The sequence below is a fragment of the Monodelphis domestica genome, chromosome 6 (assembly GCF_027887165.1).
Source record: "Monodelphis domestica isolate mMonDom1 chromosome 6, mMonDom1.pri, whole genome shotgun sequence".
NCBI classification, from domain to species: Eukaryota; Metazoa; Chordata; class Mammalia; order Didelphimorphia; family Didelphidae; genus Monodelphis; species Monodelphis domestica.
The window spans coordinates 1,282,321-1,309,742 of record NC_077232.1 but is presented as its reverse complement, the minus strand read 5'-3'; the positions used below and the strand labels follow the sequence as shown (position 1 = coordinate 1,309,742).

Here is a 27,422-nt window from a genome sequence, read left to right as displayed (position 1 = left end):
GCCTCGGGCTCACCCTTGTCCTCTGTCTTCACAGCTCCCGACTGCGGCTGGCTTCTGGGCATTAGGGAGGACGAGGCCAGGGCGCAGGCCTTGGACGAGCACCTCCGCACGCGCAGCTACCTGCGGGGCCACACCTTCTCGCAGGCCGACGTCGAGGCCTTCCGGCAGTTCTCGGGCCCGCCGGCCGAGCGGCACGTGCACGCGGCGCGCTGGTTCAGGCACATTGGGGCCCTGGCCGGCGCCGGCCCTGGCCAGCCAAGTGAGTAGCGCCTCGAGGCAGGGAGCGGGCGCGTCGGAGAGGCGCCCTCGGAGAGGCGCGGCGAGGTGGCACAGTGGGCAGAGCGGCGGATCCAGGCCACTCTCAGACCCTGCCGAGCCGGGCGACCCTGGGCGAGTCGCTTCCGCCCCACGGCCCGGCCCTTCCTGCTCGTCTGCCCTTGGGTCACAGTGCGATGGGGCGCCGCGATGGGGCGTTGGGGCTCCTCGCCTCGAACCCGGCCAGAACCTGCCCTTGACATCTAGCGGCTCTGAATCAGGCACTTCAGTGGTGTCTCTCGGGCAGAGACGGTGCCCTACGGGCCCACCTCACGCTCGGTGCCACGCACGGGGGCCCACCTCACGCTCAGTGCCACGCTCGGTGCCACGCACGGGGGCCCACCTCACACTTGGTGCCATGCATGAGGGCAGGCTGGAGACCTTCCAGGTGACTTGAGGTTCAGGAGGTCGAACCCCCATATCTGCAGGTGATTCTCCCACTGGAAGGTGGGGGGTTGAGCTTTCGGCACCAAGGTACGGCCAGCCGTGTCCCCCGGGTGACTGGACGAGTGACCGCTGCCCCTGGTCCGCTCTCTGGGGCCCTTCTGCGCACTGCCTGGTGGCCCCCCGGGCACAGCCTCTGAGGTGTTGGAGGGAACCCCGATCCCCCTGTTCTCTGCGTGGCCATCGGCGGTCAGGATTCCTCTGCTTGGGTCTGTGGCGCCCCCCGGCCCCAGGACCCGGCCGTGACGGGCGCTTTGGTCGGGGCGCGCGGCTCTCCCGCCATGGGGGGGGGGGGGGCGGCCTCGCCCCGGGCAGGATGGGCGGCTTCGAGCGTCCCAAGCCGGACCTGGCCGGCCTCAGTGTCTAATGAGGCCCCGCCGGCAGGAAGCCCCTTTCATGTCGGGGCCTCGGAGCCTCCCGGGAGAGAGCGAGGCCGCCTGGCATCGTTAAACCTTTGAGGCCGGGCAGGAAGCCCATAAAGCGCAGCTTGAGCTCGCAAACGAGGCCGCTCCACACTTAATTAGAGGCTTCGCGCGGCCCCCTCAGTGTCCTGCCCCCGGCAAGCGTGCGAGGCCCGTGGGAAGAGCCGCCGGGGTTGGCAGCCGTGCCCAGCCCTCCCGCGGGCACCGGGGAAAGCCCACTTTACGTGCTCCAGAGGAGGGGCTGCGAGGGGGAGGCCTTCCCGCCGTGCCCAGCCCTGCCCCTCGGACATCCTGCCATCCGGCCTCGGGTCGAGGCAGCCTCACAGGCTTCATGGCGCCCTTCCGGAAGGGGCTGGGCAGTGAGGGGGCAGTTGGGACGCCGGGCAGGCTCGGTCGGCCGCCTCTTTGTGACCTCGTTCAGAGCGACGCGCCCTTCCCTCCTCCAACTCGTTTTACACATGGGGAAACTGAGGCAAACAGGAGCAGCATCACTTGGCCAGGGCCACCCAGCTAGGCAGAGTCTGAGGAAGGGCGGCTTCCTGACTCAGCGCTCTGCCCAGCGCACCGCCCGGCTGCCCTAGTCATGAAAGAAACGGAGCAAAATTCAGTAAACTTAACGGGGGAAGCGGCGCCCCTTTGCCCGTCTTTAGGGTTCTGGTTGATCAAGTAGACCCGAGTTCAAGGCCAGACTGACTCGTGGGAGAGTGGGGGGCCCCTGGAGGCCTCTCTGGGCCCTGAGCCCCCAGCTCTGGCCAGCCTCGGTGCCCCCCTCCTGGAACTGGTTCTGCCGGGCCTGAGGAGAGCCACACCAAGGCCCAGACCCCGACGAGGGTTCGGGGCAGAGCCGCGGCTCAGGTGGCCGCCCAGGGCGCCCCTCATTTGCCTGGTACCCAGTTATCCTTGCTGGGAGGCAGCTACCCCGAGGGCCTCAGGCTTCGACCTCCTCCTGAAGGGCCCCTGCTGTGTGTGCTGGGGGAGGGGAGCCGCTGGGGGGGGCTGCCTAGGGCTGACGCTGCTCTCGCCTCCTTTTCAGGTAGGGGCCGCCGCACGCAGCCTCCGTGGTCTCCCCCGGCGGGCACCGAGCCCTGTAAACTCCGCCTGTACAACAGCCTCACTCGCAGCAAGGTGAGCCCTGGGCGGCCTTTCCTGGGGCTGAAGCGCCCTCGGGGGGGTCTCCGAGCGGGGGGCACGACCCCCCCAGCCAGATAGTTCGGAGGGGGGATGGTCAGCCGGGAGCGGAGAGGGGCCTGGGGGTGCGGGCCGGCCGCGGCCCCGGGCTCCAGAGGCTTCCTGCCCCGTGGAGCTGAGGGAGCCCCTTCTCTCCCCTCCCTCCTCCCCAAGGACGAGTTCGTGCCTCAGCAGGGGCGGAAGGTGACCTGGTACTGCTGTGGGCCCACCGTCTACGATGCCGCCCACATGGGCCACGCCAGGTAGCGCCTCTCGCGGGGGGGCGGCCGGGGGCGGGAGGGCTGCGCGGGAGGCCTGGCCGAGTGCTCCGGAGGCTGAGCCTCGCCGCCGCCGCGTCTGCCCCGCCAGGTCCTACATCTCCTTCGACATCCTGCGGCGCGTGCTGAGGGACTATTTCCAGTTCGACGTCTTCTACTGCATGAACATCACGGACGTGGACGACAAGGTGAGGCCGGGGAGGGGGAGGGGAGCCTCGGGCGTGCCAGGCCTCGTGGCGAGGGCGGGCACGCGGGGGAGAACGGGGCGCAGAGCGGACCGGGCGGGTCTTCGTCTCCCCCCAGATCATCAAGAGGGCCCGGCAGAACTACCTCTTCGAGCAGTATCGGGGCGAGAGGCCGCGCGCCACCCAGCTCCTCCGCGACGTGGAGACCGCCCTGAAGGTGCGCCCCGGGCACACGGCTCCCCCCGGAAGCCGACGGGCCGGGAAGCTGGGGGTGCTGCCTGCCACAGTGGCCGGGACCCCTGGGGAAGGGGCCACACGGGGGGCCTTCACAAGGGTCTTTCTCCCTTTCTCGTAGCCCTTTTCCCTCCAATTAAATGCGACCACCGACCCCGACAAAAAGCAGATGCTGGAACGCATCCGGGATGCTGTGCAGCTGGCTGTGGAGCCCCTGGCGGATTCGGTGCAAAGAAACGCCTCAGGAGAGGAGATCAGTGCCCGTGTGGAGGTGGGCCTGGGGGCTGACCGGGACCCCAAGCCAGAGGGCTGACCGCTCCTGCCCTGTCCTCTTCTGCCTGCCAAGGGGGGCCGGGGGGGGGGTCAGGACCCCAAGCCAGAGAGCTGACCACTCCTCCCCTGTCCTCTTCTGCCTGCCGAGGGGCACAGCTGGCCGGGACCCCAAGCCAGAGGGCTGACCGCTCCTCCCTTGTCCTCTTCTGCCTGCCGAGGGGGACTGCAGGGGGACAACTGGCCGGGACCCCAAGCCAGAGGGCTGACCGCTCCTGCCCTGTCCTCTTCTGCCTGCCAAGGGGGGCCGGGGGGGGGGCTGGCCGGGACCCCAAGCCAGAGGGCTGACCGCTCCTCCCCTGTCCTCTTCTGCCTGCCGAGGGGGACAGTTGGCCGGGACCCCAAGCCAGAGGGCTGACCGCTCCTGCCCTGTCCTCTTCTGCCTCTCAAGGGGGGCTGGGGGGGGGTCAGGACCCCAAGCCAGAGAGCTGACCACTCCTCCCCTGTCCTCTTCTGCCTGCCAAGGGGGGCCGGGGGGGGGTGGCCAGGACCCCAAGCCAGAGGGCTGACCGCTCCTCCCCTGTCCTCTTCTGCCTGCCGAGGGGGACAGTTGGCCGGGACCCCAAGCCAGAGGGCTGACCGCTCCTGCCCTGTCCTCTTCTGCCTGCCGAGGGGGGCCGGGGGGGTGGCTGGGACCCCAAGCCAGAGGGCTGACTGCTCCTGCCCTGTCCTCTTCTGCCTGCCAAGGGGGGCCGGGGGGGGGGGGGCTGGCCGGGACCCCAAGCCAGAGGGCTGACCGCTCCTGCCCTGTCCTCTTCTGCCTGCCAAGGGGGGCCGGGGGGGGGGGGGGCTGGCCGGGACCCCAAGCCAGAGGGCTGACCGCTCCTGCCCTGTCCTCTTCTGCCTGCCGAGGGGGACAGCTGGCCGGGACCCCAAGCCAGAGGGCTGACCACTCCTGCCCTGTCCTCTTCTGCCTGCCGAGGGGGACAGTTGGCTGGGACCCCAAGCCAGAGGGCTGACCGCTCCTGCCCTGTCCTCTTCTGCCTGCCGAGGGGGACCGGGGGGGTGGCTGGGACCCCAAGCCAGAGGGCTGACTGCTCCTGCCCTGTCCTCTTCTGCCTGCCGAGGGGGGCCGGGGGGGTGGCTGGGACCCCAAGCCAGAGGGCTGACTGCTCCTGCCCTGTCCTCTTCTGCCTGCCGAGGGGGACAGGTGGCCGGGACCCCAAGCCAGAGGGCTGACCGCTCCTGCCCTGTCCTCTTCTGCCTGCCAAGGGGGGCCGGGGGGGGGGCTGGCCGGGACCCCAAGCCAGAGGGCTGACCGCTCCTGCCCTGTCCTCTTCTGCCTGCCGAGGGGGACAGCTGGCCGGGACCCCAAGCCAGAGGGCTGACCACTCCTGCCCTGTCCTCTTCTGCCTGCCGAGGGGGCAGCTGGCCGGGACCCCAAGCCAGAGGGCTGACCACTCCTCCCTTGTCCTCTTCTGCCTGCCGAGGGGGGCAGGGGGGGGGTGGCCAGGACCCCAAGCCAGAGGGCTGACCACTCTTGCCCTGTCCTCTTCTGCCTGGATCCTTCATCCATAGAAGTCAAGTGGGGAGCTGGGCTTCAGTTCTAGGGGCTCCCCATTGTTGCTGTGGGGACCAAGACAAAGTTCTGTGTCTGAGCTCAGTGCTGTCACCCCCTGACCAGCCAGCCTTGCTCCCTCTGCCCTTTCTGCCCCATTTCCCATCTCCATGCTTTGCGCAGGCTGTACCCAGGACCAGAGATCCATCCCTTCTGGTCTCTGCCTCAGGCTCAGGAGCCCCCGACACCTCCCCTCACCCCTGACCCCCGCTACGCTTTGCTCCTGGCCCCCATTGGGGCTCTCTTGGCTTCCTGGTGCAGAGGAAAGATCTCCCACGCACAGAAGCGGGAGTGCAGGGGGGCACACTGAGCAGTGTCTCCCCACAGGTGTTGCTGGAGAAGGCCAGGGACCCGCTGGCCGAGTGGCTTGACTCGCACCTGGGCTCGCAAGTGACGGACAACTCCATCTTCTCGGAGCTCCCCAAGGCCTGGGAAGCAGAATTCCACCGGGACATGGAGGCCCTGAATGTGAGTGGGGAGGCGTCCGCTGGCGCCCCTGCAGCTGGGCACAAACAAGCTCTCTCGGGAGTAAATCGCAGATAAGAGCAGGGCGGTGAGAGGAACCCCAGAAGGCTTCCTATAGAAGGTGGAGTTGTAGCTGGTGCCCAAAGGTGGAGATGAGGAGGGGGAACTCTGGGCAGGGGGCACAGTGAGAGAAAACACCCAGAGACAGGAGGAGGAAGGGAGGCCAGAGGATGGGGGTGGGGGCAAAGCACAGGCCTGGAGAATCATGTCCTTGACTCTGGAGGCTATGACTAAGTGGGGCAGGCTGGGGATAAACGGCGGCGTGAGATGGGCTGGCTGCTGGGCTCTGCTGTGAGCCTCACAACAGCCATGGGAAGGAGGCATGGTTGGGGAAACTGAGGCAAGTAGGTTTATCTAGTTGGGAAGCATCTGAGGCAGGATTTGAACTCAGGTTTCCCCAACCCCAGGCCCAGCCCTGAGGCTCCACCAGGTGCCTCTCTGTAAGCAGCATCCTAAAGGCCTGCCTCCCCCATCCTTACCATGATGGGGGCAACCGATTCAGTGTGGCATGACCCTGCGGGCAAGAACTCCCTCCTTGTGGGAGGCAGCCTTCAGGGATAGTGTCTCACCATGAGTCATCTCTCTTTGTGGACATTGCCCTACCATGGGCATTGTACTGCCATAGGCACTGCCCTACAATGGGCACTCTCCTGCCGTGGGCACTGCCCCACTGTGGGTACTCCTGCCGTGGGCACTGCCCCACTGTGGGCACTCCTGCCATGGGCACTGCCCCGCTGTGGGTATTTTCCTGCCATGGGCACCGTCCTGTGTGACGGCAGCTCCAGCACCAGAACCCTCACCATCCTGTTTCTCGTGCCCGGCAGGTGCTTCCTCCGGACGTCCTGACCCGTGTCAGCGAGTACGTGCCCGAGATCGTGAGCTTTGTGGAGAAGATTGTGGCCAATGGCTATGGGTAAGTGGGGGGGGGGGTGGCATTCTCAGAATTGTTACAAGGAAATCACCTTTAAAGGACTGATATATATTAATTTAAGGTCGCCAAGGAATTCAGCTATGTAATTCCTCAATGAAAACTCAACTCAGCTGTCAATCTTTTATGGAGTTTAATTACAATAGGAGTAAGAAAGGAATTAGAGATAGAGAGAGAGAGAGGGAGAGAGAAAGGGGAGAGAAGGGAATAGGGCTTAAATACCCCTTCTGTTTAGGCTAGGCCAAAAGGCCCAAGCCCTTAGATAGCTGGGGCAAAGAAAAGAGATCAGTCCCTATTACTCACGTGACCAAAATGGAGAAACAGTCTCAGAGGCCCCCACCTTCAGCTTCCTTCAGAGCAAGCTTCTCAGAGCACACCGCAACCACTCCGGCCAACTCCTCCACCACCTCGAGTCTTCAGACCCCCCTGATCTTTTAGGAAACCATCCAAGTTGCCTCCCCTCGGTTCTCACATCTACCAATCACTGTCCATCAATTTCCCTGTGCCAATGGAGGCTCTAGCTTAACCCAGGACCGCCCAGAGGTCTCTGGCTTTGCACATGTCTGTTGAAGGTCATATTTTCAAATGATTAAATCTTTGCTCCTTTGCTACAGCCCTTTCTAAATCCTGTTAACCTGAGTAGGGTAGAGATTGGAATAATTAAATTTTGATCTAGGCTGCAGCCCTTACTCAATCCTGTTAGGACTGAGTAGGGTGGAGATTGATTCCAAGTATCTCCATTGTATCAATTCTAAAATCAATCATGACTCAAAGAAATTCCTGTTCTATGCTTAAGCATAGGTCAAAGTCCTTTCCATTGTTCAGCAAAAGGTTTCTGTCCTAAAGTAATCTTGAGAAGGGAAGAGAAGGAACCTCCCATGCCAATGGGGTTCACATTCCAATAGCCAAGACCCACTATCAATAGGAAATTTTTCAAATATGAAATTTCCCAATGGTGAAATTTCCAACATTTATAAGTCTAAGAAATTTTGAGGTTTACAGAATCTGTCTCTGGCTGGGCTTGTCTGAAGTTGTCCTTCCGCAGCTGGCCTCCCCCTCCCCCCACCTCTGCTGCTCTCTCATCTTCCCATCTTCCCTCCCCCATCTTCCTCTCCCCCTTCCTCCCCTCCCCCTCCTGAATCTCCTGGTTCTCCTCCAACAGCCCCAGAGGCTCCCTTTGGCTCTTGGGAAGGGGGTGGGTGCCCGGGCTGAGGGGGCCGCCTCTTCTCCCTGGGCAGGGGGCCCTGAGGACTCAGGGTGACTGGGGAGAGGGCACTGGGTCTGAGGCTGAGATTTGGGGTGTTTCCTGGCCCCGCTGCCTGCTTCCGGGGGGCCTCGAGCGAGTTGTCCCCTTTCTTGGGCCGCCGTCCCGGCCTGTGGGGGGGTGCAGGAGGCTTCCTCAGCTGTCCTGGGGCACACATTGAAGGGGGAGGCAGTGCCCGGGCCTTGGGGGTCGGGTTTGAGCTTGGCTGCATCCGCGTGGTAGAGGGAAGGCAGAGGCGGGAGAGGCCGGGAGGTGAGACGGGCTCAGGCCGGGCATGCGGTGGGCACCGGGGATGGCACGGGAAGGCTCTGAGGTCGGAGACCCCCCGCCCAGGAGGAAAATGGTGGTGGCTGGACAGAAGAGACAGGAAGACCACGAACCCTGCGCTGGACGTGCCCGCGGGTCATCCCCGAGGGGTCCGGCGGCCTGAGGGGCCACGACCTTGGGCGGACCTATGACTCGGACTGGCACCTGGCATGGACCAGGCCCTTCTGGGGCGCCGCAGTAGTGCTTGGTGAGAGGTGGGCGGCCTTGGCGAGCCCTCACGCTGGGCAGCGGCATGGGAAGATTCCTCCGTGGAATGGGCGGATGAGAACGCTTTGTTCCAGCGGCAGGAAGGTGGCTGAGGCGAGAGTCGGGGGGCGGGGGCCGAGAGCTCGCTCAGACGGGGAAGGGGCCGAGTCCAACTCTTGTCCTGACTCTGGCCTTGGATGACTGCAGGAGAGAGGGAGGCTCACCACCTCCTGCCTCTGCCTCCTTTCACCCCAACTCCTTGGGGTGTCGCTGGCCCTCTTCAAAAACAAACAACAACAAAGACCTGGACACGTCCCCTGACCCCTGGGGTCAAGCTGGCCTTGGTTTCCTCATCTGTAAACCTAGAGAAAAAAATGGTGGCCCCCTCCAGTGTCAGAGCGGCACAACTGAAACATCTGAAGGAGCCCGAGGAATGAGGGCCCAGAAGAAAGGCCGGAGGATGCCTGGGGGCAGAAGACCAAGGAGAGGCCCAAGGAGAGGCCGGGGCAGGACTGGCAGCACCAGGCATGGGGAGAGCTCCCAGCCAGGCTTCGCCACCGAATCGCCATGGTCAGATGCCACGATTTGCGCTTCCTGCAGTCTGGGCGAAGGCTGGACCCTTTGGGGACCAGCTCTGAGGAAGCAGACTCGGATGGGCCTCACGGGGGCTCGGTGGATCTCAGCGCCCAGAGCGAGAGGCCCAGCAGAGCTCGGATCCGTGTGTCAGGAGGCCCAGCGGAGCTCGGATCCATGTGTCAGGAGGCCCAGCGGAGCTCGGATCCATGTGTCAGGAGGCCCAGCGGAGCTTGGATCCGTGTGTCAGGAGGCCCAGCGGAGCTCGGATCTGTGTGTCAGGAGGCCCAGCGGAGCTCGGATCCGTGTGTCAGGAGGCCCAGCAGAGCTCGGATCCGTGTGTCAGGAGGCCCAGCGGAGCTCGGATCCATGTGTCAGGAGGCCCAGCGGAGCTCGGATCCATGTGTCAGGAGGCCCAGCGGAGCTTGGATCCGTGTGTCAGGAGGCCCAGCGGAGCTCGGATCTGTGTGTCAGGAGGCCCAGCGGAGCTCGGATCCGTGTCAGGAGGCCCAGCGGAGCTCGGATCCGTGTGTCAGGAGGCCCAGCAGAGATCCGTGTGTCAGGAGGCCCAGCGGAGCTCGGATCCGTGTGTCAGGAGGCCCAGCAGAGATCCGTGTGTCAGGAGGCCCAGCGGAGCTCGGATCCGTGTGTCAGGAGGCCCAGCGGAGCTCGGATCCGTGTGTCAGGAGGCCCAGCAGAGATCCATGTGTCAGGAGGCCCCGCGGCCCAGCGGAGCTCGGATCCATGTGTCAGGAGGCCCAGTGGAGCTCGGATTCGTGTGTCAGGAGGCCCAGCGGAGCTCGGATCCGTGTGTCAGGAGGCCCAGCGGAGCTCAGATCCGTGTGTCAGGAGGCCCAGCGGAGCTCGGATCCGTGTGTCAGGAGGCCCAGCAGAGATCCGTGTGTCAGGAGGCCCCGCGGCCCAGCGGAGCTCGGATCCGTGTGTCAGGAGGCCCAGCGGAGCTCGGATCCGTGTGTCAGGAGGCCCAGCGGAGCTCGGATCCGTGTGTCAGGAGGCCCAGCAGAGATCCGTGTGTCAGGAGGCCCAGCGGAGCTCGGATCCGTGTGTCAGGAGGCCCAGCGGAGCTCGGATCCGTGTGTCAGGAGGCCCAGCAGAGATCCGTGTGTCAGGAGGCCCCGTGGCCCAGCGGAGCTCGGATCCGTGTGTCAGGAGGCCCCGCGGCCCAGCGGAGCTCGGATCCGTGTGTCAGGAGGCCCAGCGGAGCTCGGATCCGTGTGTCAGGAGGCCCAGCGGAGCTCGGATCCGTGTGTCAGGAGGCCCAGCGGAGCTCGGATCCGTGTGTCAGGAGGCCCAGCGGAGCTCGGATCCGTGTGTCAGGAGGCCCAGCGGAGCTCGGATCCGTGTGTCAGGAGGCCCAGCGCCAGCGGCACGGGGTTCCATCGTCCGTCAGAAGGCTGCTGCCTTGTGGGAAAGGCTGCTGGGTTTCTCCGTGTGGGAGGACGGCCGTCTCCTGCAGAATGAACCGTGTCTCCAGCAGCCAGAGCGGCCGGCACTGACCAGGCTCAGCTTGGGTCAGTGAGGAAGGCCTGTGGGACGTGCCTCTGTCATCGCTGGGGGCCTCGTCTCTGGCTGACCCTGAGCCCTCGTTTGGGGCTCCCTGGGGGGGGCTGAACCTCTGCTCCCCTAATTGGCCTCATCCTGCAGACGGCTGCTGCCAAACCCCTCTTGTCGTTGGGGCTCCCCAGGCAGGCGGATCCTCGCTCTCCTCACGGGAATCTCCAGAGGAATCTTGGGGACGAGGGACGAGGGACAGGCCAGCCGTGAAGAAAGGCTGGTCAGCCGGCTCCTCTCCTGGAGTCCTGCGTGGCCGGTGGGTGACCGCCCTCCCCCCAGGCCCTCCCACTGACCTCTCCGTGGCCGAAGATGGCCAGAAGCCAGCGAGCCGGGGCTGCTGCGCCCTTCAGGATGGAGCAAAACCAGCCTGGCTCTGGGGCGCCGGAAGCCGGCTCGGTGCCCTTCTTCCTTGTAACAGGGGCAGGGCTGCAGGGCCTTCTGGTCGGGCGGCACCCTGTAAGCCCTGCTGTGTGCCGGGCCCTGCGCTGAGTGCGGGAGATGCCCAGAGCCCCGCAGAGGACGACGCGGAATGGGAGAGAGTGGAGGGAAGGCCCCAAGCAGGAGAGGAGGCCGGGGGGCCGAGAGAGGTGGGAGGTAAAGACCCCAAGGAGGCCGTCGAAGCTGGCTTTAGAAGGCCAAAGCCTTCCGCAGCCTCAGTCTTCCCTTCTGGAACGTGGGCTGTGGACAGTCAGTGTGAGTCACTGCTGCTTTTGAGGGAGGTGGAGATCCTGTTGCCTCCGCTGGGCCGGGTGCGAGTGGCTGTGACCATTCAGGTCCTCCTGCGTCCTCACCGCCAGCTCCTCCGCCAAGCCTGCGGAGCCGGGACTCCCCCCTGCGGGAAGGAGCCCAGGGCGGCCGTGGGGGCCTGGGCCAGACCTGGAAGGACTCCAGCCCAGCCCTCCGAGCCCGAATGCCTGGCATTGGCTTGAAGGCTTCCAGATGGCGCCTCCAGGGGGAGCACCTCCAGAGGCAGCGCTCGTGCGCCCCCTCGTGGTGCGGCTGCCCTCTGGCCTCCGGAGGCCCCCCTGCATTCTCAGCCGTGCTCAGCTCCCAGCCCGGAGGCCAGCGTGTCCGGCCGGGAGCGCTCTTCTCCCCAGGCCAGCTCGCTGACCGGCCAGCTGGTCACCGCAGCAGCGATCAAGTTCTCTGGCCCAAGTGCTGGGGCAGAAGCGAAATACCGCCGGACGTCCGGCGTGGCCGAGGCCTTGGGCGGGGGGACAGGACGGGGTCATAAGCCGAGTGCAGGGGGTGAGGCCGGGCCGGGAAGAGTGGCCGGGCAGCTGCCCGCGGCTTTTGTGGAGGCGCCTGAGATGGAAGATGGGGCGGCCGGGAGTCGGGGTTCCTCCTTTGGAGCGGATCGAGTAGGGGATTGACCGGTGGCTTTCTGGAGGGGGAGGAGCGTGGGGGCCCCGCAGCCGAGGGCCAGAGCCAGGGAGGTGGCTGTGGGAGGAAGAAGAAGGGCCTGGGCACTGCGGAGGCAGAGGCGGGGTGACCCCCTTCCCCTGGGGCCGCCTCCCCCCGCTGCCCGGGCCTCCATCCCCTGATGCTCTGCTCCGGTCCCGGCTCCCCACATTCCAGGTCTGGAGAAGTCACTGTCACCCCGTGTCCCCCGCGGCCCCCTTCTGGCTTCTGTCCATGGGAGGCGCCGCAGGGCTCCTTTTGGCTGCAGAGGCGTCGCGCGGCCACCACGCCTTCATTTCTTCCTCCTCCTCTCGCTTCCCAGGTACGTGTCCAACGGCTCCGTCTACTTTGATACGGCAAAGTTTGATGCTAGCGAGGCACACTCCTACGCCAAGCTGGTGCCCGAAGCCGTCGGGGATCAGAAGGCCCTGCAGGAGGGAGAAGGTGAGAAGACCCCTCACGGGGGCTGACGCGGACCTGGGGGGAGCCGGCAGCGTCCTCGTGCCCAGAGAGGCCGGTGCACACACGCGCACACATGCGTACGTGCGCGCACACACATGTGTGCATACACACACGCACAAGCACACATGCATGCATGCACACAAGCGCACACGCGTGCACACACATGCACGCAGACAAGCACACATACACAAGCACACATGTGTGCATACACCTACGCACACACATGCACACGCCCGTGCACATGCACGGCCGCTTGCTGGCCTTCCCTTCTTCCTGTGCAGAGTGAAGGCTCTGGAGCCAGGCCCCGCGTTTCTAACCGTCTCTCCCTGGGCACTCTGGGCTGTTGACGCGCCATCATTGGGGGTTCGCGGAAGCGTCCTTCCTCACACCCGGCCGCTTACCCTTCGAACCCCCAGAACAGAGCAGCAGGCCGGCCCGGGCGCGGTGACGCCAGCAAGCCCAGGCCGGCCGGGCAGCCTCCAGCAGCAGCAGCAGGCGGGAGGCTGCCGTTGTCCAAGGTGCCGCGGCCCCGCCCTGCCGCCTCCAGCCTGACCCTGAGAAGGGCTGCGTGACGAGAGCCGAGGGCCCTCCCTTGTTGGCAGCCTCCCCGGCAGGGCCTTCCCAGGCCTGGAACGGGGCCCGTCTCTCCCTGCCGGCCAATGGGGCCCTTCGGTGCCCTTGCCGGGCTCGCGGGCCTCGTCTCTGGGCACTGACGGGGACTCTGCAGAGGGACGTGGGCTCTGGGACGGCCACTCGGCGGTTCTCGTGGCGTGGCCGCCCCTTTGTCCTTCGCTCCTTCTGTCGGGGAGCACCCGGACGTGCCGGCGTCCAGCCCGGAGCTCTCGGTCAGCCCTTGGGGAGAGGGGAGGGCGCCACCGGTCAGGGCTGGGCCAGCGACCCGCCAACAGCAGAGGGCGCCCTCGCGTCTCCTGGCCCTCCTCGCCCGCCGCTGACCGCCTCACTCACTTCCTCCGTCCCACAGTCGACAAGGACTGAGAAGCCGCCAGGCTTTAGTGGACCGAGCGGGGCCTGGAGGAAGGGGGCTCCCCTTCCTGGCGGGGGGCCCGGACAAGCACTGAAGCCACTCGCCCTGTCTGTCTGTCCTTGTTGTTCAGAAGGGTTGGGGTTTAGGAGACTCCGGTGCCTCCGTCTCCCCGGCGCACCTCATGGACCAGAGCCAGAGCTGGCTCGAGCGCCCACGCGGCGACTCGTCCCGTCACCAGAGAGCGTTTTGGGGGGCACCGAGGCAGCCTCGCCCCGCGCGCCCCGCTTCAGCGCCGCCTGGTTTTCTGCTTCCTCAGGAGACCTGAGTATCTCGGCAGATCGGTTAAGCGAGAAACGCTCTCCGAACGACTTCGCTCTCTGGAAAGCTTCCAAGCCGGGAGAGCCGTCCTGGGAGTGCCCATGGGGAAAGGTAAGGCGCTTCCCGGCTGGGCAGCGGCCGCAAGGGGCAGGCAGAGGCCCCAGCTGCCCCCCAGCCCCTGCCCGGACTCCCAGTGCTGCCGCAGGCGGCTCCCGGGCTCCAAAGAGGAAACACAGGCCGGCGCCGCACCTGATAACAAACGTGTGCCTCTCTCTAGGGCCGCCCGGGCTGGCACATCGAGTGTTCCGCCATGGCTGGGACCATTCTGGGAGCTTCGATGGACATTCACGGTGGAGGGTTTGATCTTCGCTTCCCCCACCACGACAATGAGTTGGCGCAGTCGGAGGTAGGTGCTCGGCCATTCGTGAACAGATCGTGTTGGGGGCGGCTAGCTGACTTGGTCAATGGAGAGCCAGGCCTCGAGTCAGGAGGAGGCCCTGGGTTCAAGCTGGGTGACCCTGGGCAAGTCCCTTCACTCCCACTGCCCAGCCCTTGCCGCTCTTCTGCCTTGGAGTCAATAGATGGCTTTGATCCTAAAATGAAAGGTGAAGGGTTAAACGTTTTAAACCCAGCCTGAGAGCTGTGGGGCGGAAGACTGTTTCGGGGCTCGGGACCTTGGCCAAGCTGGCTGGCTTGTTTCTTACCTGGCCTCCGGCTACCAGCACGTGTAAACCGCGTTTTTCCCAGAGCCGTGAGTGGGCCCTTCGGCCTTTTATTGCAGGCGTACTTCGAAAACGACTGCTGGGTTCGGTACTTCCTGCACACGGGCCACCTCACCATCGCCGGCTGTAAAATGTCCAAATCCCTGAAAAACTTCATCACCATCAAGGATGCCTTGAAGAAGCATTCAGGTGAGGCCCTCGCCTTCCCTCCCTTTAGCAGACAGCCTGGGGCAACCCAGCGGGTAGAGCTCCAGGCCTGGACTCGCTCCGATGCATCTTCCTGGCTTCACATCTGGCCAGAGACGCTTCCCAGCTGGGTGACCCTAGCTGAGTCACTTCACCTGTTTGCCTGTTTCCTCATCTGTCAGATGGGGAGAAAATGGCCAGCCACTCCAGAAAGCCCCCAGTGGGGTCCCAAAGAGTCAGGTGTGACTGAAGCACCCTCCTGGCTCTCCCCCTCACCTCCTCTGTTGTCTCTGCCCACAGCAACCCCCCAAACCTCTGCCCTTGGCCCCTTCTCTTCTCTTCCTCCCTCTAGTGAAGGTCTGGCCTCCTCCTGGGCTTCCGTGGCCAAACCGGTCCTCTTGTGTCTCCAGCTCACGTCTCTCTCCCCGAGCCTCTCTCCCACGACACCAGCTGCTCTTCGGATGGCTCCAGCCGCTCATGTCTATAGCCCAATTCATCTTCCTTCCCCTGAGGGGCTCCCCACTTCCCAGCTGCCATCCCCTAAATGTCATTTCTGTCTCTCCGGCACCTTCTCTTGTCCATCTGCTCCTCTCCACTCTATAGCTCCCTCCCAAGGGCTGGCAGACCCTCCTGCACTCAGGCCTGGGGGTCTGCCTCATGGCCTTCTTTTCCCTGTGGTCTAGCTCGGACCAGGTCACTCCAGGGGCTCCCTGGCATCTCCAGAGTCATATGGCAGAGGCTCCAGTGGAGCTTTGAAGGCCTTCCTGAGTTGACTCCAGGCTTCTTGGCATGTCTCTTCTTCACACTCTCCACGCTCCAGTTGAACTCTTCTTTGCTCCTTCTGGGTGCCTCCATCCCATCTTGGAGCCTTTGTGTAGGCCATCCCTGATGCCTGGCTGCCTTCCCTCTCTCCTATCTCCTAGCATTCCCAGTTTCCTCTAGAACCCGGATCAGGTGCCCCCATCTTCCCAAGGGCTTTCCCAACCCTGCTTGAGTTACCTCGTGTCCGTGCGTTGGGGAAGGTGAGGCCCAACCCGGCCTTAGCCACTGGCACTCATGGGTTTCACATCACAGGTGGGGGCTGGTTTTTCTAATGTTTTCTGCAAAGAACTAAAACCTCCCCTGATGATGTGTGTCTTATACAGCCCGCCAGCTGCGTTTGGCGTTTCTGATGCACTCTTGGAAGGACACGCTCGATTATTCAAGCAACACCATGGAGTCGGCCATTCAGTATGAGAGATTCATGAATGTAAGACAAAAGCATATACTTAACCATAGATGAACAGCAAATGGGCTTATGGAATGCTTCCTTCTTGGACCATAATTCAATAACAATGGCATATGATAACAGACCGTGGAAACACCAAGTAACAACTAATGAGAGTCCGAATAGCAGTCTCAGAATGAGTGGCATAAAGAACAAATCATAGAAACCATAAATAATTTCATTAAAGAGAATGATTCTAATGAGACCACATACCAGAACCTATGGGATTCTGCAAAAGCCAGAGTCAGAGGAAAGTGTGTCTCTCTAAATACCTATAGGAATGGCATAGAGGAAGGAAAGAGGAAGGAATCGGGGATACACTTTTTTAAAAATTTTAAATCCCCAACTAAACACCCATTTAGAAACCCTAGAAATTAAAGGTGAGAGCAATACACTGGAATGTAAGAAAACCATTGAATCACTAAATAAATCCCGGAGTTGGTTTCATGAAAAAATCAACAAAATAGTTAAACTGTTGGTTAATGTTTAAAAAAAGGGAAAGAAAGAAAACCAAATCCCTAACATTAAAGATAAAAAGGGTGACTATGCCATCAATGAGCATGAAATTAAAGAAATTATTAGTTCTTTTGCTCAATCAGAGGCAAACAAATTTAACAATGTAAATGAAATGGAAGAATAATTACAAAAAAAAAATAACTGCCTAGCCCAGGGGTCCCCAAACTCTTTACCCAGGGGGCCAGTTCACTGTCCCTCCAACCTTTGGAGGGCCGGGCTATAAAAAAAATGAACAAATCTGTATACTGCTGTTTAGGATAGCTCAGGCTGCAGCGCTGGCTGGGATGGGCCTATCACACCTTGCACAGGCCCACTGCTGCCACCACTGTACCGGGCAGCAGTATACACAGTAATCCCCTCCCCCAGATCGCCGCTCACCAGGCTGACATCTTCCATTGTGAGCCACATAAACCTTTGTGCAGCACCTCGTACTCGTTCAGTTACTCTCAGAACAAGGCACCACACAAAGGGTTGTCACCAGAAGTAGTGCTGTACAGGAGCAACGCCTCACTTTGTAGCTCCTCTCACTGGCCACCAGTGAAAGAGGTGCCCTTTCGGAAGGGCGATGGGGCCGTATACATAGCCTCAGGGGGCCGCATGTGGCCCGCAGGCTGTAGTGTGGAGTCCACTGGCCTAGACTGTCTGAGGGGCAACTAGAATACCTAAATAAACCTGTTTTAGAAAAATCAAACAAGCCAGAAATGAACTTCCCAAGATAAAAGCTTCAGGACCGAATGGATTTACTTAACTTTCAACTAATTCCTACATTCTATAAAATGATTTTGAGTGAGAGGTAATGAAGGAGCCTTACCAAGCTCCTTTTACGAACCATATACCGTGCTGCTGCCTACATCAGGAAGGGCAAAACAGAGAAAGAAAATGATAGACCGATTTTGTTCACGGATATGATGGCAAAAATCCTAAGTGAACTACTTAGCCAGGAGACTACAACAGCGTATCACAGGGAGCAGCGAGAGCCGGGCCCAAAGGCGGGAGATCCTGGGTTCCAATCTGGCCTCACACTTCCCAGCTGGGCGACCCTGCTTCCCTTCATCCCACTGCCTCGCCATTACTGTTCTTCCGCCTTGGAAATAGCTCACAGGATTGATTCCAAGATGGAAGGTGAGGTTTAAAACAACAACAGGTTGGCCAGAACCAATTTTTGTTCATTTGCCATTCTGTGGGGGTGCGCTGAGGGGCTCGGTGAATAGAGAGCCTCAGACGCTTCTCCCCGTGGGAGTCACTTGACTCCTGTTGCTGTCCCCCTCGCTCTTCTCCCTGGGAAGCAGTACTTAGCGTTGACTAAGACAGAAGAGAAGCGCTTGGAAGTGTCAACATTGTATGAATTCAAGCATTTTTCCGTTGGGAGAGACCTGCGAATGCGCAGAGCCCCCCGCGTGCCCCAGAGGCATCTTCCCGACAGGAACTGAAGTCGCGCGGCGGGAATCTTTCTTTGGAGCGTTTTATTATTACAGATTTCATTCTAGCAACAACGCCATAACACTTCCACAGAAGTCCTCTGAAGCCCCGGAGCCGGGCTGTCCCCCCCTTCCCCCTCCCGGGGCTGGTGCGCCGTGATCTGGGCTACCCACGTACGACCGTGCAGAACCTGCTTCCCTACTCACAGCCCTACCCAACCCCAGCAAAGGAAAGTGGACGCCCGCACGCTTTGCTCTGCATCCGCCTCCAACCGTTCCTGGTCTGGGCGTGGAGGGCGTCCTCGGTCCCCGGGCGCTGCCCTGCGGCGAGCAGTGAGCCCTTCCCACTCGATCCTCCTGGTCCTGCTCCTTCCGCTCTGCGGCGCTGCCCGGCGCTCTTCCCAGCTCTCGGCCATCCGCGGATGGGCGTCGAGCCAGGAGGCCACGCTAGGACGTCAGTCCTCCTCGGGCGGCTCGTTTCCTCCGGCCATCTGTCCATCCGTCCGTTCCCCCTCAAGGAGTGTCTCAGAGGTCCGAGGGACCTCGCGAGGGCCGGACGCCGCTCCCTGTGACGGGGAGCAGGCCCGGACGCGCCTGCAAACGCTAAGCCAGCGAGGCCGACGGATGGCAGGAAGGGCCGGCCGGGCCTCCAGGCAGCAGGTGGAGGGGCCGGCAGGGCCGGCAGTCCTTTTCTCCATTGTCTCCCGCAGGAGTTTTTCTTAAACGTGAAGGACATCCTTCGGGCCCCCGGCGATGCGACGGGCCGATTCGAAAAGTGGGAAGAGCAGGAGCTCGAGCTGCACAGGAGGTGAGGAGCCTCGGCCACCCCAGAACGGGCCCCGACCCCGCTGTGCCCCTCGGCTTTGGGACGGGGGATGTGCCGAGCCCCCGTCCCGAGAAGGGGAGCCGCTGGGTAGCCCCCCCCCCCCCCCGGCCGTGCGGCCGGAGAAGCCGTGGACCAAGACGCCCGGCCCGGTCCAGAGCATCTGGCGGCACGCTTCACCCCGAGCCCTCTGGGATCGTCCCGGATCGCCGTGTCGCCGGACGCCACTGCTGTCCCTTGTTCCGTGCTCTCCCAGGGCCTCTCCCTTCCCTCAGCCCCGCCCGGCCTTCGTCTTGCCCCCTCTCTCCCTCCGTGGCTGTGCATTGCGGGGTGATGCTGCCCCGTGTTCCGGGAGCTGGGGAGGGACGGGCTCTTTTTATCCCGTAAGGCACAAGGGCAGTAGAGATTAAGTGACTTGTCCAGGGTCACCCAGCTGCCAAGTGGCTGGGGGCGGACTGGAACCCAGGACCTCCCGTCTCCGGGCCTGTCGGCCCCGCGTGGAGCTGTTCTTGAGGCCATTCTGGCTTTCGTTCCCTTTTCTAGATTTCATCTTTATTGTTTTCAAGTCTTTCTTCCGTCCTCCCTTCGTCCTCCCCCTAGAAAAAGCGCCCAGCTTGGAGCCGGTAAACTCACGCAGCCCCGCCCCTTCCCCGGGCCCCGCCCCCTCGCCGTCCCTGAGCCCTCTCTTCCCTGCCTAGCTTTGACGACAAGAAGGCGGCCGTTCACGAGGCGCTCTGTGACAACGTGGACACGCGCACCGCCCTGGAGGAGATGCGGGCCCTGGTCGGCCAGTGCAACCTCTACATGGCCGCCCGCAAAGCGGCCCGGAAGCTGCCCAGCCGCGTCCTGCTGGAGACCGTGGCCGCGTACCTCACCCAGATGCTGCGGGTGAGCCTCCCCCCCTGCCCTCCCCGGGGCCCTCTCGTGGCTCAGGCCGGCCCGGAGGCCCTGACGGCCCCTCTGTCTCCCGCACCAGATCTTCGGGGCCATCGAAGGCGACGCGGCGCTCGGCTTCCCGGTCGGCGGGGGCGCTTCCGGCACGAGCGTGAGTAGGAGCCGGCGCCGGCTCTGGTGGGGAGGGAAAGCCGGGGGGCCCCCAGGCTCTCCTTCAGCCCCTTCCAAAATGCAGGCCTCGGCCGGGGCAGGAGCCCCTTCTGGGGGCTGGAAGGAGGGTCTTCCATCGAGGCAGAAAGCTCCGGCCGGGCCTCCGGGCGCTTTGTCCATCGCTGGGGCGGTCGGACGCCTCCTGGGCCCGCGAGTCTTGGGGCGCCTCCAGGGGGTTCCCGGTTTGAAGCAGCCCCACTTCCTGCTGCATGCTGGGCCCGGGACCAGGAGGGGGCCCAGGGAAAGGCTTCCGGGCCCAGCCCGGTGGGGGCAGCAAGCTCGGCCGGCGGCACCGAGGGGCAGAACCCCCACGAGGGCTTCCGGAGACGAGGCTGCGTCCCTGCCACAGGGACTCTGAGGGGCAGAGCGGGCGGGAGGGCACTCCGGCCACAAGGAAGGGCCAGGACAAAGGTCCGGAGGCAGGAGACAGGCTGGCACGTCCGGGGCCTCAGGCCCAGTGGCAGGAGCCTAGGAGGGTCCCCCTGGGGTGTGCTGTCCAGGGTCCTGCCGGCTGGGGGGGCTTCCTCCAGGCTGCTGGTCCTGGAGTCGGGCGGCCCCGAGTTCAAATGCGGCCTCAGACGCTCGGCCCGTCCTTTAAGCTCTCCCTAGGCCGTGTGTAGTAGCACGTGCTTGGCACAGCCGAGGGGCCTCATACATGCCTGTTCCCGCAGCTCGAGGCCACCGTGATGCCCTTCCTGCAGGTGCTCTCAGACTTCCGAGAAGGAGTCCGGAAAATCGCCCGGGAGAAGAAAGGTAGGACCGGCCGGCGGGCCTCCGTGGCGGGGCACGTGGCTCCTCAGGGGACGCTCTGCCCCTTTCAGGGCCGGCCAGCTCCGGGTCCGAGAGCGGCCCAGAGGGAGGGACGAGGAAGGGCAGAGAGCTTGGAGGGTCCGAGTGGCCCCCAGGAGGAGGAGCTGCTCCCTGCAGGCCTCCTAGCCGGGGCCTCTCCCTCACGGCAGCCTGAATGCCTTTCCCCAAAGTTCTCCCGGGGCCTGCGCCTTCCCTTCCTCCGCGGGCGAGCCGGTGCGGTCACCAGGCGTCCGAGGGAGCGTCCAGGGCCGGGGGGGGTGGGCGGTGCCTCTAGGAGCCGCCCGAAGGGGACGGTGTTCCTGGAATGACCTCCGCAGGTCATTCCGGGGGGTTTGCAGGCGGAGGCCGTCCCTGGCCGCTGACGTGCTGGCCGGAGGAGCCGGCCTGGCGCTGCCCGGCGAGTCGGGCCCTTCAGCCTCGCTTCCTTCCATTTTCTCGGATGTTCTTCGCTGGTTTCCTTTGTTCCTCCCCATCCAAGTCCGTGTGAGTGTCCCGGCCCAGCCGCGGGGCCCAGACCCGGGCCGCGCTCACACGGGCGAGGCGCCGCCGGCCGCGCCTCATTACTGTCCATAAGCCAGAATCGGGGACGCTTTGATGGAAGCAGGAAAGCCAATAGTGTGGGCGGCTCCGAGGAGAGAGTGCCAGGCCTGAGAGGGAGGTCCTGGGTTCAAGTCCCACCTCGGACACTTCCTAGCTGGGCCACTTCGCTCCATCCTCCCGGCCGGGAGCACTTGTCTGCCCTGGACTGACACTAGGACGGAAGCGAAAGTTTCAGGAAGAAAAATCAGGAAGCTTCCTAGCAAAGGCGGCTTTTTCTCTACAATTCAGCTCCTACACAGACAAACCTGGGGGGCTGGGGCTGGCCACACCTTCCTCCCTGAGCCAATCAGCCCTCCCCTTGCCAGAGTACCCCGTCACGTGACCCAGGCCTCATGGAATGTGCTATCTGGTACCCCACAGGATGGGTCCAGCTTGGGGGCCACAGAGGAGTCTGGAAGGGCCGAGTTCCAGTCCTGCCTCTTCGGACACTGGCTCTGCCGTCCTGCACAAGTCCTCAGCCTCACTCAGCCTTAGTGGAGGCTCCGGCTGCCCCTTTGCCCTCGTCTCTGTGGTGAGCCGCTCTCTCAGGCTACACAGAGGCCTGCCAGAGCCTGCCGAGTGCCCTTTGGCTCCCCGGACGCTCTGGGCATTCCTGGGTTCAGGGGCACGGCAGGGCAGGCCTGGGACGTCCTCCGGTCTGTCCCTCCTGCAGCCCAGGGCCAACCGTTGGCCAGCAGGAGCCCCGAGCGGCAAATCCCCTTTGAAGGCCCAGCCATGACCACGGGGCCCCCTTCCTCCCCCGAGGGTGGCCCCCAGAGCCTGCCCCAAGCCTGGAAGAGCCACCCGCACTCCCTCAGGCTCCCTCGTCTCCGGCTTGTCAGACCCTCGGGAAGGAGGCCGGGCCGGCCGGCCTGGCACAGAGACACCCGGAGTGCTGCCCGAGGAGGCCACGAGCAGACCCAGGTGGGACGACCCCCAGGGATGGGGCTGGCACGAGGAGAGAGAAGGTGGCGGCAGCCAGCGGATGGGGCAGAGGCGAAGAACAGCGCGGGCGGCGGGCAGCCCCGCTCCCTCAGGGATGCCCGCGGACACACTGACCGGTCACAGGGGAACTCAAGGAGCCGGCCGCAGGGGGACGCAGTGACCGGTCCCAGGAGGACGCAGTGATCGGTCCCAGGAGGATGCAGTGATCAGTCCCAGGAGGACGCAGTGACCGGTCCCAGGAGGACGCAGTGATCAGTCCCAGGAGGATGCAGTGATCAGTCCCAGGAGGACGCAGTGATCAGTCCCAGGGGGACGCAGTGACCAGTCCCAGGAGGACGCAGTGATCGGTCCCAGGAGGATGCAGTGATCAGTCCCAGGAGGACGCAGTGACCGGTCCCAGGAGGACGCAGTGATCAGTCCCAGGAGGATGCAGTGATCAGTCCCAGGAGGACGCAGTGATCAGTCCCAGGGGGACGCAGTGACCAGTCCCAGGGGGACGCAGTGACCAGTCCCAGGGGGACGCAGTGACCAGTCCCAGGAGGATGCAGTGATCAGTCCCAGGGGGACGCAGTGACCAGTCCCAGGAGGATGCAGTGATCAGTCCCAGGGGGACACAAGAAGCCGGCCCCAGGAGGACGCAGTGACCGGTCCCAGGAGGACGCAGTGATCAGTCCCAGGGGGACACAAGAAGCCGGCCCCAGGGGGACGCAGTGATCAGTCCCAGGGGTACGCAAGGAGCCGGCCCCAGGGGGCATCACCATCAAGAGGTGACTTGAACCCATGGAAACTGCGGGGGCCGAGCGAGGGCAGAGAGAGGAGGGCAGATCCTGGGGGACAGCAAAGACCCCGACCAGAGAGGGGACAGGTGGGGCCAGAGCACCTCCCGAAGACGTGGGGGAAGCCCATCTCGGTGCTCTCTCCCTGGGGGCAGGCCAGGTCCAGGCGCTGCTTCTTAAATGGAGTTGTGGTCACCGGTCAAACCCCCTCCCCAGGTCAGGCCAGAGCCGGCGAGTCCTGGTCACCAGCTCCCCTGGGCCTGTGGAAGCCACCTCGCCCCCTCCCCCCGCCCCCTCCAGCCAGCTGGGAAATCACCTTTTGGCCATCTGGTGGCAGGCTCGGCCCCAGGGAGGGGCCTCCCTTCAGCGTCCAGGCCTCTGTGGGCCCCTGCGTCCATCTGTAGTGGGGGCGGGTGCCTGCACTGGCCCTGCTGCTGCTTCTGACCCTCAGCCTCCCCCCGGTGGCCCCCCCGGCCCAAGCGAGGCCCTCTGGGCTGGCCGGCGGCCCCTCCCTGGCGCTCTGCCTTTGCATAGGATTGGCCAAATGGTGAAGACCTTTCTCTGCCCGGCGTCAGGCAGGGTGCAGGAGGGAAACTTGGGGGCGTCTGTGCGCCACAGGGTGATGCCGGCCACGTGGCAGGCGAGGCTGGAAGCCCAAGCCTGCTCCTGGCCCCCCGGTAGGCTGTTACTTCAGGCAAGCAGGCCCGAGTTCTTTAGGCTGAGGGCAAACCCTCCACGAACCTTCCCCAGAAGCACTCCCTAAAACGAGGTGTTATTCGTGGAATTGGCCCCAAGGAAGGCTTCATGGTTCTTGAGGGGAGCCCGAGGTGCTGGGCTGCCGGCCAATGCGGCTTCTGTCCCATCCGTCCGGCCTCGAAGAAGGCCTGCCGGGCCTCCGTCTGCCGGGGAAGCCTGTCGTGTCCCGTAGCTCCTGGGAGCCGCCCATTCGAAGGGGACCCGGCCCGGCCCGGCTAGGCCTGCTCCGACAGGAGGGACGCTCCAGCCGCCCTGGCCCTGGCCGGCCACCCCTTCAGCTAGCAGCTGTTCCAGACTCTTCTGACCATCTCCTTTGGTCATCTCTCCCGGTCCTATGGATCGGCTCATCCGCCATGAGCCACTGCCCGCCGGATCTCCAGGCTGCCCTGAGCGCCCGTCTGCTGGACGTTTCCCTGTGGGTGTCCCTCGGTCATCTCCGGATCGGCACGTCAGCACACCGGCCGAGCCCGGCCCCGTCCGGCCTCCCTGCGTCCGCCGCTTGCCCAGGTCACAGCCTTGCCGTCGGCCCGGCTCTGAAGCCTCCCTCCATCCCCAAAGCACACAGCTGCCGAGGCTCGACCCGTCCATCGCGCCCCCCACCTCCGGCCTCTTGTCTTCCCTCCCCGGCCTCCCTGCCTCCAGGCTTTCCCTCCCGCACCGCTGCGATGTGTCGCTGCCACCCCTCCGAAACACTCCATGAGGTCGCCGAGCCTGGCGTTTGCCGCTGTCCAATCAGGCTTCCACCTCCTCCGTTAGCCTCGTTCCCGGCCTCCCGGCCTCTCCCGTCGCCTCCTTTGCCCGGTCGCTGCTCCCCCGGGCTGGAATCCTCTCCTCCTTCCCCCTCTCGGAGCCTCCGGGGGAGCTGGACGTTTGGCTCAGGAGAAGCCTGAGGAGTCCCCCGTGGGAGGGAGGGGGGAGGTTTGGGCTTCTCCCTTCTCTTCTTCCTGGGGTGGGGAAGGGAAGGGCTCCCGCCCTGAGCCGGAGACTGACCCGCCTCTGCTCTGCCCCCCAGTCCTCGAGGTGCTGCAGCTCAGCGATGCCCTCCGGGACGACGTCCTCCCCGAGCTCGGAGTACGCCTGGAAGACCACGAAGGTAACCCGGCCTTGCCTGGGGAGTCGGAGACGCTCTTCCCTCGCTGCCCCCTCGGGGCCGTCCCGGCTTCCCTGTGGGCCAGGCCAGGGCCAGCCCCCTGTCCGAGAGCCTCAGGCTCACCCCTGGGGCCGGGATTCTCCCGGGCCTTCTTTGTTCTTCATCTGGGGGGGCAGGCGGGGGGCTGAGCCTGGGTTCCAGCAGTGGCCTTGGTGACCGCCCCTTGCTTTGCAGGCCTTCCCACGGTGCTCAAGCTGGTGGACAGGGACACCTTAGTGAAGGAGCGAGAGGAAAAGAAGCAGGTGGGTCACAGCCACAGGCCTTTCTCCAGAGCCTAGACCGAAAAGAGCCGCAGCCTCGCACTCAGGACTCTGCCTGGGCCTGGTCTGCTGAGGAGGGTCCGAAGATTGAAGTTAACTCGCTCGCCACGTGCCGGGCTCTCGACGCCCTTGGCCAGGCTGGCACGAGCGGAGGGCAGAGGGCTCCCGGGAGCTCCAGGGGGCACACCTGGGACCCCCTTTCTGGGCAGCTCCGTGCTCCCCCACCCACCCCCCCGGGCAGGCTGTGGGTTATTTGATGAAAGGCGGCGGCCTCTCTGCCCTGACAGACGATGCCAGACGGGCCTCCAGGGCCCCCTGGGCAGGCTTAGATGGTGAGAGAACTGGTGAGGCCCGGGGCAGGCTGTTTGCTCACAAGGAAGGCCGCCTCGGAGAGCTCCCAGCAGCCCTTGCTCGCCTGGACTCCTCACACCACCGAGAACGCCAGCTCTGGCGCTGGGCACGGACACCTCCTGCCCTCCCTGGGTCCCCCCAGGTACATCTGTGCCGTCCACTCCGGACCCTTGCCGCGTGCCTGGTGCCCAGAGGGAGCCAGAGATGCCCGGGGAGCTTAGCCCACGGCGTGCTCTGCGCTTCCAGGCCTGGATCCGGCTCGGCCTCGGGCCTGCCTCGCCCCCCACCCTCAAACCATCACAGATGTCCAGGATCCCCCCAAGCCCCAAGAGTTCAGGACTGTCTGATGCTGCCTCCCTGGGGCCCCCGGTGGGCACAGCAGCCTAAGGGCCTCGCTCCGGTGGGACATCCCCTTCCCCGCGTCCCTCAATTGAAGAGGCGCCCCGAGATCACTTCTTGGAATTGGACCTAGGAAGGGTGTGTGACCCTGGGCCAGTCTCTTCAGGTGACCGGCAGCCTTTTCCTCTCTTGGTTCCTCAGTGATTGCCTTTGGGCGGCCCAGCCATGGTCTAGGGATGATAATTCAACAGGGAGGACCTGAGCTGCTCTCACCCCTGACCACCCTAGCTGGCTGGCAGGCCCTTGCCCAGGGCCACCCCAGTCTTCCCTGCCTCAGCCCAGGTCACCAAGTCAGCCTCTGCTTCGTCCTCAGCAGCCTCTTCTCCCCGAGGTCTCCGGATCCTCCGACTCGGACCGTGTCGGACGGTGATGAGGTTCTCCTGGAGGCTTCCACACTCGGAGCCTCCAGATGCCCCTTGTCTCTCCCACCTCCTCCTGTTGCCCCAGTGTCCTCACTGTGGGTCTTGGCTGACTGTTTCTGCTGCCAACATGTGCCCAGGGGCCAGAGGAGCACTCGAAGGAGTCATGGAAAATCAGCTGGTCCAAGGTGACCGAGGGTCAGAGAGAGCAAGGACTCCCCCGGAGACAGGCAGACAGAGCCAGCCACATCCTCAATCAGCCTTTCTGTAGGTCGTGGCCCTCATAGAACCTTCCATGGGCTCCGAGTCCTCTGCTCAGCTTATTGTCCTGAAGTATTGTGGGGAGGAGAGAGACGTGACAGACCTGGGATCGAGTCCTGCTCTGACACATACTGCAGGGCGCCTTGGACCAGATCGTGGCCCTAAGGCTCCAGTTTCCTATTAAACAAGGGGCTTGGACCTGATGGCCCTCCACTTCCCTTTCACTCGAGTTCCAGGGTCCTGGGACTTCTGCCACTCCCTTGTTGATTCCTGGCCCCTCCTGAAATATTGGTTGTGGTTCTCTGTCTCTGTCTCTCTCACATATTCTTCCTCCCTCCCTCCCTCTTCTTTCTCTCTAGGTAGGGCTGGGAATTGGCAGCAGGGCATTTCCAGGACGAATTTTTATATAGTCCCATGTGAAGTTTCTGCTCAGAGAGCAGATGGAATCTCCTGACAAGAGTCTGCTGCTAGGAAATAGCCCAGTGCTCTGCCCAAAGGCCAGTGGCCCTTCCCATGGTATCCCCTTTGCTCCCCAATCCTGCTTCTTGTAAGAAACAGGACTAGCAGGGAACCTACCCAGCAGGCCTTCCTCCAGGCCACGTGGGCTCTTGGCTTGCAGGGGCTGCCCTTGGTCCCAGTGCTGGTGCCCTGCAGTGAGTAGTCCCTCCTGCTGAACTGGGTGAGGTGGCAGTGAAAAGCGAGGCTGGCCTGCCCTTCCTTTCTTAGGGGAAAGTGCTCTCAGGCCTGGCAGCCACAAAGCCCATGCCTGCCTGTGACACTTGCCTGAGACAAGAGTGACACACAATGTGACTCTTCATTGTGTCCCTCTAGGCTGAAGAAGAGAAAAGGAGGAAGAAGGAGGAAGCTGCTCGGAAGAAGCAGGAGCAGGAGGTAAGGAGTCTGGGGTGAGAGGTGGCTCTGTTGGAGCAAGTGGGCAGAAGGGCTGTCAAATGCTGACGTAGGCCCCTCTGGACTTCTCTGCCGCCGTGGCTGGCTTCCATTTCCCTGAGAATAGCTTGAGGGGTCTGCGAGCCCCTTGACTTAGCTGGGGGTCTCTTGTCACTGTTACATGACCTATGTGGTTGTTAGCATGGCTGCCACAGAAACCCCAGAACACTGTCATCGACAGTGATTCATGTCTCTGTGTTCCAGGCTGCCAAACTCGAAAAGATGAAGATTCCACCAAGCAAAATGTTTCTGTCAGAAAATGAGAAATACTCCACATTTGATGAAAATGTAAGGGATCTTTTTCTATGTACTAAA

General features: G+C 63.5%; 1 protein-coding gene across 2 annotated transcripts in view; it reads left to right on the top strand.

Moving 5' to 3' along the window:
- The window catches only part of CARS1 (cysteinyl-tRNA synthetase 1), a 33,251-nt gene that overhangs the window by 4,193 nt on the left and 1,636 nt on the right, over positions 1-27,422 (top strand). The window contains exons 2-22 of one of the 2 annotated variants that reach the window (XM_007497763.3): positions 35-259; positions 2,215-2,306; positions 2,523-2,611; positions 2,718-2,814; positions 2,930-3,028; positions 3,167-3,316; positions 5,261-5,401; positions 6,283-6,371; positions 12,035-12,156; positions 13,476-13,588; positions 13,755-13,883; positions 14,259-14,388; positions 15,531-15,634; positions 18,297-18,394; positions 19,108-19,297; positions 19,386-19,454; positions 20,185-20,266; positions 24,392-24,472; positions 24,704-24,771; positions 26,991-27,050; positions 27,312-27,395. In XM_007497763.3, the coding sequence (XP_007497825.2) occupies positions 35-259; positions 2,215-2,306; positions 2,523-2,611; positions 2,718-2,814; positions 2,930-3,028; positions 3,167-3,316; positions 5,261-5,401; positions 6,283-6,371; positions 12,035-12,156; positions 13,476-13,588; positions 13,755-13,883; positions 14,259-14,388; positions 15,531-15,634; positions 18,297-18,394; positions 19,108-19,297; positions 19,386-19,454; positions 20,185-20,266; positions 24,392-24,472; positions 24,704-24,771; positions 26,991-27,050; positions 27,312-27,395 (2,312 nt within the window). The remainder of the gene's footprint in view (positions 1-34; positions 260-2,214; positions 2,307-2,522; positions 2,612-2,717; positions 2,815-2,929; positions 3,029-3,166; positions 3,317-5,260; positions 5,402-6,282; positions 6,372-12,034; positions 12,157-13,475; positions 13,589-13,754; positions 13,884-14,258; positions 14,389-15,530; positions 15,635-18,296; positions 18,395-19,107; positions 19,298-19,385; positions 19,455-20,184; positions 20,267-24,391; positions 24,473-24,703; positions 24,772-26,990; positions 27,051-27,311; positions 27,396-27,422) is intronic. The other variant, XM_007497764.3, reaches the window with a different exon arrangement.